Raw genomic sequence first — 15,080 nt, 5'->3', positions numbered from 1 at the left:
GTGGTAGAGCATCAGTCCGACATGTAGATGTCCTAAATTCAATTCCCAGTCAGGGCACACAGGGGAAGCGACCATCTGCTTCTTGACCCCATCCACCTTCCCTTCTCTCTCTCTCTTCCCTTCCTGCAGCCATGGCTCGACCAGTTCAAGCAAGTTGGCCCCAGGCACTGAGGATGGCTCCATGGCCTCATCTCAGGCACTAAAATAGCTCGGTTTCTGAGCAATGGAGCGATGGCCCAGATGGGCAGAGCATCACCCAGAAGGGGGCTTACTGGGTGGATCCCGGTTGGGACACATGCAGGAGTCTGTCTCTCTGCCCCCTCCCTTTCATTTAAATGAATGAATGAATAAATAAATAATAAAACTAAGAAAATAATACTTGATTTATTTTTTATCAGAATAACAGCAATTTTTAAATTCTGAGACTTGTAATGACACATCAAAAAATTTCTCACATTAGTAAGATATAGTGAGTTACTAGTGCCATTCAACCATAATGTGAATATCACAAGCTTAATGCACGTATTTTAATCTTCTAGTGCTATGTATAGTAAGTTAAAAAAATGATTAGCCTGACCTGTGATGGCATAGTGGATAAAGTGTCAACCTGGGAACACTGAGGTCACTGGTTCGAAACCCTGGGCTTGCCTGGTCAAGGCACACATGGGAATTGATACTTCCTGCTCCTGCCCCCTTCTCTCTCTCTCTCTCTCTCTCTCTCTCTCTCTCTCGGTCAAGGCACACATGGGAATTGATACTTCCTGCTCCTGCCCCCTTCTCTCTCTCTCTCTCTCTCTCTCTCTCTCTCTCTCCCGCCTCTCTAAAATGAATAAATAAAATCTTTTTTAAAAAAATGACTAAATAATGAAATAACTTTGCAGTCATCAATACTACTCTTTAAAAGATATAGGCACAGCCTGACCAAGCGGTGGCACAGTGGATAGAGCGTTGGACTGAAATGTGGAGGACCCAGGTTCAAGACCCCGAGATCACCAGCTTGAGCGCGAGCTCATCTGGTTTGAGCAAGGCTCACCAGGTTGAGCACAAGGTCGCTGGCTCGAGCAAGGGAGCACTCCATCTGCTGTAGCCCCCTGGTCAAGGCAATATGAGAAATCAATCAATGAACAACTAAGGAGCGGCAACGAAGAATTGATGCTTCTCATCACTCTCCCTTCCTGTCTGTCTGTCCCTATCTGACTCTCTCTGACTCTGCCACAATAAATAAATAAATATTTTAAAATAAATAAATAAATAAAAGATGCAGGCACATACTTCAGAAAAGGAAATTCTAGATTGGCTCTGTGAAGAAAACAGTTAACACAGCAGGCTATCCTTTGAAAGGTCTACTTTAAAAGGTTGGCCTGTTGGCTTTGTCTAGACACTTCAGTTTGGGGAGAGTTCCCATCCGCCTGACAAAAGTGACTCACTGCACCAAAACTGTTTGTACTGAACAACTGCCTTCCTTCTGGAAATCTTAAATTCTGGTAGATGCCAGTCAGAGGGTATGACCAGCCTCCAATAAAATCCTTGGGCACTGGTTCTAACAAGCTTCCCTGGCAGACCACGTTTTACATACTTGGTGACAACTTGGTGATAGTGAAATTAAGCATATCCTATGTGACTCCACTGGACGAGAACTCCTAAAGGCTTATACCTGGGTTCCCCTAGATGTTGACCCATATGCTTTTTCCCTTTGCTAATTTTGCTCAGTATCCTGTTACTGTAATAAATCTCAGCTGTTAGTACAACTACATGCAAATAATTAAACTTGGAGGTGATCTTGGGAACCCCCAACATAGGCTCTCACAGTCCTATATTTGAATCCTGCCTCTGCCACTACTAACACTGTGAGACCTTATAAAAAAGTGACTAGGATCAGGACTATTTCTGGGAGATTAAAACAAACGGAGGCCATAATATGAACTAGCTAACATAAGATTCCCTGTAGGCCTAACACTCCTTACGTTACGTGATCACAGCTAAACATTGTCCTCAAAGATCAGAGTTTAAATAGTTAAGAAAATATAAGACTAAAAATTTTAAACACCTACATATAATTTTCTACCAAATACAAGTCAACATTAACCCTCAGAAATAAGTTATGCTCAAACAATCCAATTTAGTCACAAGTCCAAAGTATAAGAGTTCTATTATTTTAAATGTTAGAATTTTGTGCCAGATTTTTTTTACAGAAGAAAATGATAATAACTAACCAAACATGACACTCCAAAATTCTGATAACACTTTCATTAGCTACAACAATACACCAGATGCAAGAAAGATGTCAAATAGCCCAGCCATGAAAATTAGAAAACTTAAAAGAGAGCTGCTATTGGGGGCTAGGTAACTGGAATGCCCAGATGATCTCAACCACCTGAACTACAGGTGAATGTTCAAAGACTTGAGGAATAATCCTGCGAGTCTATTAAGTAAAAAAAAATTTTTTCCTTTAAAATAAATACCTTTTACAGTTTTCTGTGCTTTAGAAGATTTCTTCTCCTTTAAACTCTGATTTTTAATGGATTTTTGTTTTCTTTTCTCTTCTTCAGCAAGAACTTTCTGAAGCAAATGAGCAAAAAAATCGAAGTCAAAAGGGCGCTTTTCCTCTGTTTAAAAAAAAGAAAAAAAACCTTCAAGTTTTTATTTAAGTATCATAACATCAAAAGCAAATGGGCTTATCAATAGGAGAATGGATAAACAACTCTAGTTACTATGGTGCAGTTACATACGAGACCACTGAGTGATAGGAAAAAACTATTTTAGTTTTATTAAACAAGAAACTGCTAATAAGAACAATAATTCACGCCTGACCTGTGGTGGCGCAGTGGACAGTGTTGACCAGGAATGCTAAGGTCACCAGTCAAAAACCCCAGGCTTGCCTGGGCAAGACATATACAAAAAACAACTACTATGAATTGATACTTCTGGCCTCCCTATGCCCTTTCTCTATCTAAAAATATCAATAAATAAAATCTTTAAAAAAAAAAAAAACAACACCCCACCAATTCAAGTGAATCTCAAAAACATGATGAGTAAAAAAGCCAAACACAAAGGAGTATAGAATGTACGATTTCATGAATTAAGACATTCTGGAACAAGTAACTAATCTATGATGATTCAAATGAAAGTACTGGTTGCCTGGGTCAGGATAGCTGTGGAGATTGACTAGAAAGGGAAATAAGGGGTCTTTCTGGAAAGATGAAAATGTCCCATATCTTGCTTTGGGTGGTAGTTACACTACCAATTCTTTGTCAAAGCTCAAAGTACAAATTCCACTGTGTGTAAAATATGAATCAACTTTTAGAAAAACCTAGAACTAAGAAGCCCTCAAAAGTCTATGCAGACCTTGCCGGTTGGCTCAGTGGTAGAGCGTCCGCCCAGTATGTGAAAGTCCTGGGTTCAATTTCCATCAGGGAACAGAGGAGAAGAGCCCATCTGCTTTTCCGCCCTTCCCCCTCTCCTTACTCTCTCTCTCTTCCCCTCCCACAGCAAAGACTCCACTGGTGCAAAGTTGGCCCAGGCGCTGAGGACAGCTCCATGGATTCCACCTCAGGCACTAGAATGGCTCCGGTGGCAGCGGAGCAATGCCCCAGATGGGCAGAGCATCGCCCCCTAGTGGGCATACAGGGTGGATCCTGATCGGGTGCATGCAGGAGTTGATCTGACTGCCTTCTGCTTCTAACTTTGAAAAAATAAAAAAGTCTATGCACCACCATATGCCTTCTCTTTATTACTATTAACTCCACTCCTCCAAATATTAGCAAAGAAGAAAGCAAATGAATATTGATCAGGACCACTCTCGCTAAATTCCCATCAACAGCACTATATCAGAAAGAGCAATCTGTGAACAAATCAGGAATAAATAAATCCACTATAGGAGTTAAATCCTTGACTAAGCTGTACTCTAAAATTTTATCAAATGTAGACAAATGATGGTGTCTATATATAAGCTCCAAGATTGGTTTGATTATGATTATAAGATGGCCTAAGTAAAGAGGTATATACCAACACAAAAATAAATTAGCCTCAGTAAACCAAGCCCAAACCTGGGATTCCTGAAGGCCCTGTGTTATTGTGGACCCAGCCTTTAATCTGTTCTGACCTTCCAGAACAACAATGACAAAAAAAATATATAGCACTAAAATAATCCATAAAGATTCTCAGAGGAATTCAAAATATAATTTTAAGTTCTAGAAAACACCATTTAGGTTTTAATTTTTTTTTAATTTTCCACTACAAAGCACCAAAATCAGTGAAGTTTTAAGGTATCTATTATAATAATTTTAACAGTGGTTCCACACCCCATAAAAGACTATTTACATGTTTACAAATTCTGATTATAATACATAAAACATCATGAAAAGTTTCAGGAATACTTCTCTAAAATGGAGAGGGTTGAGGACCACGGTATTCAAAATCTTCCTGGAAGTGATTTCCCTAAGGATGCAATATAACATGGGGTGTAGGGCCCACTTATCTCCCTTAGTATTTACTCATCACATAAATGTTCATGCACCCTGGCCCAGTAACTCAGTTGGTTAGATCATCATCCCGACACCAAGATTGCAGGGTTCATCCCCAGTCAGGGCACATAAAAGAATGAACCAGTGAATGCATAAATAAGTAGAACAACAAATCAATCAATCTGTCTCTCTATTCCTCTCTCTAAAAATAAATATAATAGACACATACATGCTCCAAACCCCAAGTCTTCTCTTTAGTTTTCTAAGATAAGAACTATGACAAATAGAAATTGAATACATTTATATTAATCATGAAACATTAATAAAATTGTCTTCCAAATAGCAATGCCCTGGCCAGTTGGATCAGTGGTAGAGCACTGGCCTGGCGTGTGGATGTCCTAGGTTTGATTCCTGGTCAGGGTACACAGGAGAAGTGACCATCTGCTTCTCCACTCCTCCCTCTCTCGCTTTTCTCTCTCTCTCTCTCTCTCTCTCTCTCTCTCTCTCTCTCTCCACCTTCTGCAGCCATGGCTCAATTGAAGCGAGTTGGCCCTGGGCATTGAGGATGGCTCCATGGCCTCTGCCTCAGGTGCTAAGAAGAGCTCGGTTGCTGAGCAACAGTCCAAGATGGACAGAACATCACCCCCTAGAGGGCTTGCCAGGTGGATCCTGGTCGGGGCACATGCGGGAGTCTGTCTCTACCTCTTCTCCTCTTACTGAATTAAAAATAAAAAAGACCCTGGCCAGTTGCTCTGCGGTAGAGCATCGACCTGGGGTGTGGAAGTCCCGAATTTGATTCCCTGCCAGGGCACACAGGAGAAGTTTCTCCACCTCTCCCCCTCTCGCTTCTCTCTCTCTCTGTCTCTCTCTCTCCCTTTCCCACAGCCAGGGCTCAAATGGTTCTAACAAGTTGGCCCCAGGCACTGAGGATGGCTCCATGGCCTTGCCTCAGGCACTGAGATGGCTCAGTGACAAGCTACAGAGCAGCAGCCCCAGATGGGCAGAGAATCGCCTGGTAGGGGGCTTACCGGGTGGACCCAGGTTGGAGTACATGTGGGAGTCTGTCTCTCTGTCTCCCTGCCTCTCATTTAATAAAAAAAAAAAAAAAAAAAAGAAAAAGAAATAGCAACTACTTTATATATTTCATTTTCTTTACAGATCACCTGATGTCCTTCTCTGCATTTTAGAAGAAAACATGTTAACTTTAATGAGGCTATTACTTAGAAGCTGAAAGGTATACATCATTTCTTCAAATCAAGTGTAAATTCAAATATCATTTCTTCAAACAGCACTTTCCTGACCAATCTAAATATCCATCTACCTCTCTCTTTTTCCTTCATCTCAGAGATTAATCACTATCTGAAATTATCATGCTTATAGATTATATCCTTTCCCCCACCCTATTAGACTGAAGGCTATAAAAAAGCAGGATTCTTTCTCATCTGTCCTGTCACCAGTATATGCTCAATGCATAAACAGTGACTAGCACACAGCAGGTGATCAGTATTGCTGACTGACCACTGGACAGAAACATTTATAATATAGTATCTTCTAGAAACAACTCCTTCAATACAAGTTCTTCAGAATAAAGAGCACTTAGAAATGGTATCTTCAGTCCATCTGTGACCCCTTAGAATCAGAATTCTGCTTGCTTGCTTCTTGATATTTTAGCTAATCCATTACCTATAGATCTATTTAAGCAGCCAGACCTGCACTGCTAAGGAGAAAAATATCCAGTCTTACTCTTCCTATGACAATATAATACCAAACATATCTAAAACATACTAGAACCAAAGAGAAGGTTGGTCATTTTTTAGGATCTCCAAATGATACATTATAAAAGCAGTCTTAATACTTACGAAATGCTTTGTCTATTCTCCAACCATTTGTTTTCTCTTCACGTTTAAATTTATTCTGTTAACAAAACAAAAAATGCTATAGTAATTTTCTCCCATTAAATGAGTAAGGATTACGTTGTTTTTAAAAACAAAAAACAATAATAAGTATTAAAATGAAACTCTTGCAGTAACATATAATTCCCAAATAAATAAAAATGTCTTGCCCTGACTGGGTTGCTCAGTTGGTTAGACTCTGGCAGTCCAGTCCACCAGAAAGTTCGTGCCAGTCTATGAAAGAGTTAATCATCCTGATGCAGTATGAAGACTATAGACCCAATGATCTTAGTCAAAATCGCTAATGCTCAGGGTGATTTCTACCCTAGCAGTCCTCGAAAAAATTCCAGTTTCACCAGACCCCAAATGTAAAAAGGTTGAAAACCACGGGGTTAGAGCATCATCCTAATACACCAAGGTTGTGGGTTCAATCCCCAGTAAGGAAACATACAAAAATCAACCAATAAAAGCACAAATAAGGCCCTGGCCGGTTGGCTCAGTGGTAGAGTGTCGGCCTGGCGTGCAGAAGTCCCGGGTTCGATTCCCGGCCAGGGCACACAGGAGAAGCGCCCATCTGCTTCTCCATCCCTCCCCCTCTCTTTCCTCTCTGTCTCTCTCTTCCCCTCCCGCATCCAAGGCTCTATTGGAGCAAGGATGGCCCGGGAGCTGGGAATGGCTCCTTGGCCTTTGCCCCAGGCGCTAGAGTGGCTCTGGTCGCAACAGAGCATCGCCCCCTGATGGGCAGAGCGTCGCCCCCAGTTGGGCGTGCCGGGTGGATCCCGGTCGGGCGCATGCGGGAGTCTGTCTGACTGTCTCTCCCCGTTTCCAGCTTCAGAAAAATACAAAAAACAAAAAAAATAAATAAATAAAAAGCACAAATAAGTAGAATAACAAATCTCTCCCTCCCTCTCTCTCTCCTTCCTTCTTCCATTCTCTCTCTCGCTCTCTCAAATCAATTTTTTCTTTTTTTTATTATTATTAATTTTAATGGGGTGACACTGATAAATCAGGGTACATATGTTCAGTGACAACATCTCCAGGTTATTATGACATTTGGTTATGTTGCACACCCATCACCCAAAGTTAAATTGTCTTCCATCACCTTCTATCTGGTTTGCTTTGTGCCCCTCCTTTCTCCCCCCAATAAAACTTTTTTAATAAAAATAAAAATGTCTTGGCCAATAGGCAAGTTACCTTAACCTTTAGCTTTTTAAAAATAAAAATGATTTATACTGAGTTTCCTGAGACTCTATATAATCAATAGCATGAATCATCAATCAAAGCTGGATTTACAGATAAAAAAATAAAGTCCATCAGCACAGAAACAGATCAAACCTGTAATCAATTAAGCTAACCAGTACTAATTCTTTTTTTCTTTTATTTTTAGCAAGAGAGACAGACAAAGAGCATGCAAGCTTGTGACAGGAAGGAGAGATAAGAAGCATCAACTCATAGTTGTGGCACTTTAGTAGTTCATTGATTGCTTCTTATACATGCCTTGTCCGGGGGTCCAGGCAAGCCAATGACCCCTTGCTCAACCCAGCAACCTTGGGCTCATGTCAGTGACCTTGGACTCAAGCCAGCAACCTTTGGGTTCAAGCCAACAACCATGGGATCATGTCAATAATTCCACACTCAAGCCAGGGACCCTGCACTCAAGCCAGTGAACCTGTGCTCAAGCTGGCAACCCTGGGGTTCTAAACCTGTGACCTCAGCATCCCAAGCCAGTGCTCTATCCATGGCACCACCTGGTCAGCCCTAACTCATTTTTTTCTTTTAAATTTATTTTTTTTGACAGAAAGACAAGGAGAGAGAGAGAGAGAAGAATCAACCTATAGTTGCTTCACCTTAGTTGTGTATTGATTGCTTCTTGTATGTGCTTTGACCAGGGATCAGAGAAGCAAACTCAGAGTGACCTCTTGCTCAAGCTGGCAATCTTGCACTCAAGCTAGTAACCTTGGTTTCAAGCCAGTGACCTCAGGTTTTGAACTGGCAACCTCAGCACTCCAGGTGGATGCTCTATCCACTGTGCAACCATTAGTCAGACACCAGTACCAACTCTTTAAAAACTAATATATGCATATCAAGTTAAACCTATTATATTATTATTCTAATATGTTTTTAATGGCATGGAGGGGAGACCATAAAGAAACACCTAAGCAAAAATTAGAGGCAGACCAATTTATCCTTAGACTCTATAAGTTTTTACGGGCCCATTTTTAGGACACTTCTTATAACTTTAACATCTTTAAATCTACAAATACCCCTCATTACCATTCTTTATTTTTCTTCATAAACTTTACCAAGTAATATAAAACTTTTCAAAAATGATAATCTTTCTCCCTTAAAAGATCAGCTCAAAAATTAACAAAAGTTACATTGATAAAAAGTCACAAGCTGCCTGACCAGGCGATGAGTGGATAGAGTGTCGGACTGGGACGCTGAGGACCCAAGTTTGAAACCCCGAGGTCACCGGCTTGAGTGTAGGCCCATCTGGCTTGAGCATGAGCTCACCAGCTTGAGCGCGGGCTCACCAGCTTGAGCTCGAGGTCACTGGCTTGAGCCCAAACGTCGCTGGACTGACCCCAAGGTCGTTGGCTTGAGTCCAAGTTCGCTGGCTTGAGCAAGGAGTCACTCAATTCTGCTGGAGCTCCCCAGTCAAGGCACATATGAGAAAGCAATCACTGAACAACTAAAATGCTGCAACGAAGAACTGATACTTCTCATCTCTCTTCCTTCCTGTTCTGTCTGTTCCTGTCTGTCCCTCTCTCTCTCTCTCTGTGTCTATCACCAAAAAAAAAAAAAAATATATATATATATATAAACTATTTATACAGAAATGTATAATTACACAGAAATGTGAAACACACATTTTGTTTTATTTTTATCAATGGTCAATATAAGAAAATGAACATTTTCTCATCTCTCACACAAATAAAATTTAAAAAAGGCAGATTGTCAGACTAAATATAAAAGCATTACCCAAATGTAAATCTAAACTGCAATGAGGTATCACTCATACCTGTTTAAACTCTCATTATCAAAAAGAAAGACGTGTAAGCAAGGATGTGGGGAAAAAAGGGAACCTTTGTACATTGTTGGCAAAAATGTAAACTGGTACAGCTGCTTTGGAAAACAGATGGAGGGAACTTCAAAAATTAAAAATAGAATTGCCATATGATCCAGCAATTCCACTTTGGGTATTTACCAGAAGAAAATGAAAACACTAACTCAAAAAGATAGCTGTACCCCTATGTTCAATTCAGCATTATTTACAATAGCCAAGACACAAAAACAACTAAGTGTCCATCAATGTATGAATGGATAAAGAAATTATCATTCAGCCATAAAAAAGAATGAAATCTTCCTCCTTGCAACATGAATGGACCCAGAGGGTAGTATGCTAAGTGAAATAAATCACACAGAAAAAGAATACCATATATCTCCTATACTGGAATCTAATCTTTAAAAGAAACAAAAACCCAAGCTTATAGATACAGAGAAGATTGGTGGTTGCTGGAGGTGGGGTAGGGTGAAATGAATGAAGTCAAAGGATAAAATATTAAAGAAAAAAATAAGAAAGAGCCTGACCAGGTGGTGGCGCAGTGGATAGAGTGTCGGACTGGGATGCAGAAGGACCCAGGTTCAAGACCCCGAGGTCGCCAGCTTGAGCGCGGGCTCATCTGGCTTGAGCAAAAAAAAAAAGCTCACCAGCTTGGACCCAAGGTCGCTGGCTCCAGCAAGGGGTTACTCGGTCTGCTGAAGGCCCGCGGTCAAGGCACATATGAGAAAGCAATCAATGAACAACTAAGAAGTTGCAACGCGCAACGAAAAACGAATGATTGATGCTTCTCATCTCTCTCCGTTTCTGTCTGTCTGTCCCTGTCTATCTCTGCCTCTGTAAAAAAAAAAAAAAGAAAGAAAGAAAGAAAGAAAGAAAGAAAGAAAGAAAGAAAGAAAGAAAGAAAGAAAGAAAGAAAGAAAGAAAGAAATCTAACCTGTGCTATGATGGTATTAGGAGATGAGGCATTTGGGATGTAAATAGTTCATGAAGGTAGAGATCTCCTGAATGGGATTAGTGTCCTTATTAAAGGAACCCTAGAGAGCTTTTTTTCCTCTTTCCTCCTGGTAGGATACAATGAGAATCCTGCAGCCCAGAAGAGAGACCACACCAGACCCTGATTATGATGGCAACCAGATTTTGAACTTTCAGCCTCCAGAGCTGTTGTATATTAAAAACAAACAAATATTCCTCATGAACAAAGATACAAAAAATTCTCAAGAAAATATAACAAAATTTAGCAAAATATAAAGCAAATACTACAGTTAGACTAAATGAAATTTATCCCTGGAATCCAAGGTTTGTTTTGTGGTGGTGCAGTGGATAAAGCCTCGACCTGGAATGCTGAGGTTGCCAGTTCAAAACCCTGGGCTTGCCTGGTCAAGGCATATATGGGAGTTAATGCTTCCTGCTCCTCCCTTCCCTCTCTCTCTCTGCTCTCTAAAATGAATAAATAAAGTCTTTTAAAAAAATCACTGTAATTCACTAGTCTATTTTCATTTTTCTATACTGTGCCTAAAGACCTGCTGGAACTACACAACATTTTTAGGGAAAATAGTCTAAACAATTTTTTAGAGAAATAGTCTAGGGACAAATAAATCATTAATTACTCAGACCAGCTCCTCTAGACATTTTCTAGCCATCACAGAATTTTAACATTTTGTTTTCCTTATATCAAAAATCATCATCAGAAAAGGAACATTAGCCTAGCCTGTGGTGGCTCAGTAGATAGAGCATCGACCTGGAACGTGGGTATCGCCAGTTCGAGACTCTGGGCTTGCCTGGTCAAGACACATACGACAAGCAACAAGCAAGCAATGAACAACTAAAGTGAAGCAACTATGAGTTGATACTTCTCACTGCCCATCCCTCTCGCTCCTCTGTAAAATCTAGGGGGGGAAGAAAAGGAACATTAAAAATATAAATACTTTATCATCTCTTGTAGAAATACAGTGACCATTACACTCTATAGTGCTCCTCAGGTGATCAATCCATGCCTAGTTCAAAAAAAAATCTATCTTTCCTAATAGTCTCTTTAATTGATGAAGAGAAAAGCCCATGGTGGGATAAAGATCTATCAACTAGAAATGCATCACAGCAACACAGTGTGCGTACACTCAAATGCACTCCAACCCAAGGAATTTGTAATGAGGTTTCTCAACAAAAGAAACTATAAAACAGAGAATGCTCATCCTTTTAGACATATTAATCACTGGCTGTCTCATAGTTAGGTGGCCCTAGGAAAGCAATGGTTAGCTCAGATAATGAGAATTATGCAATTCAGCATACTTCTCTTCATGCCTTCCTAGAAAATATAGAAATACATTTTGTGATCATAAAGCTATCCTTAACCCAAATATTCTAGTGCATTTATCTTCCCTCTTCATTACCTAACTCTTCTTTTATCTTAATTTCAGTGGGTTTACTGGCATTCCCTCAAAGACATTTTAGAAGTGGGCAAGATATAAATAAGAAAATACAATACTAAAGTTAAGGAAATTGTATTCACAATAGAATTGAGAAATAGTACATTACTTTTTAAGCTATAAAAAGAAACAGGATTACCAAAAACATAACACAGTGAAAAAGGGTGGACTGAGATTTAAATGAAAGGCTAAAAAAAATTAGTAGTTTTTAGTCTCTTTTCAGTCAACAAACATAATGGGTTTACTTTACCTTAATTTCTATCCTTGCTCTGTGAGGAAAAAGCTGTCCAATCATAGAGAAGTCAGTTCCGACCATGCTGATGGCTAAAAAAAACATATCCGTTTCTGTAAAAATAAGATTTAGAAAGACCAAAAATTAAGCTTCTCAATATTTCAGAGAAAAGAAAAGCTAACCTAATTATATATTTTGAGTTAAAATTAATTTTACAGTACTTAGTTTTTTATTACAATCCAGTAAATCTTCATAGAAATATGTCTATGTACAAAATTATAGAAATCTCAATTTTGTTGCAAATAACCTCATGGATCTAAAAACACCTTCCTTAAACACTTTATATTAGAAACATGTAAAAAAAATTTGCATGCTCATACCAAAACAGCTGAAATTTAAAAATAAGACATACTGCCTACCTGGTCTCAAAATCAGTCATAGCCAATACAATATTACAATAATGTAAACAACTAAGATTGCTTAATAATATGTAAAAGTAGCTAGAAAAATACAGAAGAAACTGTTAACAGAATTCAAGAGAATAGGACTGTGGAAGTCAGAAAAGGGAAGTACAGAATCTTCCTTCTTCATTTTTATTTTCTGAGAGGAGAGCTGTTTTAATTCAGAAAAAGAGAAAATAATTCACTTCACTTCAATTAATGACCTACAATTTAAAATGAAAATCAGTTACCTTTATTTGACCATGGTTTAGAGTAATAGTTTTTCCTAAAGCTGGAATATGTAGTTGTAGAACCACGCTCAAATATGGGGTCATTGTCCTCAACAACACAGGAACCTTTTGTCCTTAAAACTTCTACAGTTAAACTGAAAGAAACACATTTTTAAATAGATCCACACTAAAAACAAGTAAGGAAACATATAGCAAATGATATTTAATAGCGATATTTTAAAATTTACCATGACAGTCATATCAAAAGTACAATATATATTTCAGATATGCATATTTTATAAGAATCTAATTTTCATTTAAAATGTGATTACCAGAAATTAAAAATAAATACCAACTGTTTTTCAAAATCCTTAAAAGCAATATAAAATTTAGAAACTATCTGTGGACCACCTAAAAAATTATTTGTTTTATTGACTTCTTCTGCATATTTCTGATATTTAAGCCATGTTAATCTTGTAACTAAGAAATTAAACCAGAATATTCATTAAACCTCATCATAACAAAAGTCAGAAAATATGTTAAACCTATGTTTCATTGCAATTTCACTAGTTCACTATATACCAGAATATCATATTGTTAATAATATGAAAACTTGAATACTGACTTCAAGACAGGTCTTTGAATTCTGAGGATGTGGCCCTAGCTGGTTTGATCAGTGGTAGAGCATCAACCTGGTGTGTGGATGTCCTGGGTTCTATTTCCAGTCAGGGCACACAGGAGAAGCAACCATCTGCTTCTCTTTTCCTCCCCCATCTCTCTTTCTCTCTATTTCTCTTCCCCTCCTGCAGCCATGGCTTGACAGGTTCAAGCACATCGATGAGCCTCTGCCTCAGGTGCTAAAAATAGCTCAGTTGTGAGCATCAGCCCAAAATGGGCAGAGCATTGGCCCTAGATGGGGGTCCTCAGGTAGATCCCAGTTGGGACAAATGTGTGAGCCTCTCTCACTATCTTCCCTTCTCTCACTAAAAAGAGAATAAAAAAGAAATCTACTCAGTAGAGGACAGATTATGATTAGCTCAGAAATCTACTCAGTAGAGGACAGCATATGATTAGCTCACAGCTCATTCCACTCACCAGAAAAGTTAGTCAAACAACAATGGTATGTTAATGGATGATAAATAAAACAGTACCATTTTCTGATACAAAATACAGAATTATGAAAACTGCTAAAAATTATAAATGATTCTAACAAACCTTGCTATTTACAATATCTATTATGCAAATATAAACATCAGAGTCTAAATGACTATGACAGAAAAACTCAATCTCTTTCATTTGACAAAGCACTTGTATTCTCATGAAATCACAATCTCTGGCTTTCTTTTTTTAACTTACCTTTCTTCATCCAAAATTATAGAACCATCCTCTGCAACTTTTACTCGGGGAACCAGCAATGGCCCATCATCCATCTCTTCTTCTAGTTCTTCATTATCTTCAGGATCAGAAGTACTCCTATCTTCTTGCCTACCAAAGGTAAAGACAGGTTAATTTATATATCCATGAGAAGTGTTTCTAATATGAATTTCTAAAAAAAATTATAAATTCAACCTTCTAGCTATTTACAACTTTCCCTATAACCTTATTGAAAATACTATGTGTTGTTAAGTACATCATTATAAGATATTCTAAAATTTATGGTGGCAGAGTGGATAAAGCAACAACTCGCATGACTGAGGTCGCTGATTCAAGTCCCAAGGTCACTCACTGGCTCTAAGTGTGGGTTCATCAGTGTACAGTCACTGGATTAAGTGAGGGAATCATCTGCACGATCCCAAAGCTCACCAGCTTGAACCTAAAATTCACTGCCTTAAGCAAGGGGACCCTGGTTTGGCCCTAGTCAAGGTACGCATGAGAAGCAATCAGTGTCCAACTAAAGTGAAAGCAACTACTAGTCAATGCTTCTCACCCTCTCTCTCCTTTCCAGTCTCTCTTTCAAAAAAGTTTTTGTTATTTCTGGTAGCATTTAATAAGAAGCCTTACTCTCTTTGAAAATAAAGAAAAATAAGCCCTGGCAGTTTGGCTCAGTGGTAGAGCATCGGCCCAGCATGTGGAAGTCCCAGGTTCGATTCCTGGTCAGGGTACACAGGAGAAGCAACCATCAGCTTCTCCACTCCTCCCCCCTATTCTCTCTCTCTCTCTCTTCCCCAACCACGGCTTGATTGGCTCAAGCAAGTTGGCCCCGGGTGCTGAGGATGGCTCCATGGCCTCCACCTCAGGTGCTAATAAGAGCTCGAACAACGCCCCAGAAGGGCAGAGCATCGCCCCATAGTGGGCTTGCCAGGTGGATCCTAGTTGGGGTGCATGCAGGAGTCTGT

At 39.3% G+C, this 15,080-nt stretch overlaps 1 protein-coding gene across 6 annotated transcripts in view; it reads right to left on the bottom strand.

Annotated features, from left to right (window-relative positions):
• BDP1 (B double prime 1, subunit of RNA polymerase III transcription initiation factor IIIB) overlaps positions 1-15,080 on the bottom strand; it is a 126,675-nt gene that overhangs the window by 87,060 nt on the left and 24,535 nt on the right. For all 6 annotated transcript variants that reach the window (XR_010750272.1, XM_066376574.1, XM_066376590.1 and 3 more), the window contains exons 5-9: positions 14,101-14,229; positions 12,766-12,899; positions 12,093-12,187; positions 6,323-6,377; positions 2,463-2,606 (exon numbers count right to left, since the gene is read on the bottom strand). Coding sequence is in view for 5 of the 6 variants with exons in the window: in XM_066376574.1 (XP_066232671.1) it covers positions 2,463-2,606; positions 6,323-6,377; positions 12,093-12,187; positions 12,766-12,899; positions 14,101-14,229 (557 nt within the window). In the remaining variant the exon portion in view is untranslated. The remainder of the gene's footprint in view (positions 1-2,462; positions 2,607-6,322; positions 6,378-12,092; positions 12,188-12,765; positions 12,900-14,100; positions 14,230-15,080) is intronic.

This window comes from Saccopteryx leptura, chromosome 1, assembly GCF_036850995.1.
Source record: "Saccopteryx leptura isolate mSacLep1 chromosome 1, mSacLep1_pri_phased_curated, whole genome shotgun sequence".
Classification (NCBI taxonomy): domain Eukaryota; kingdom Metazoa; phylum Chordata; class Mammalia; order Chiroptera; family Emballonuridae; genus Saccopteryx; species Saccopteryx leptura.
This window is presented reverse-complemented; position numbering and strand designations above follow the sequence as displayed.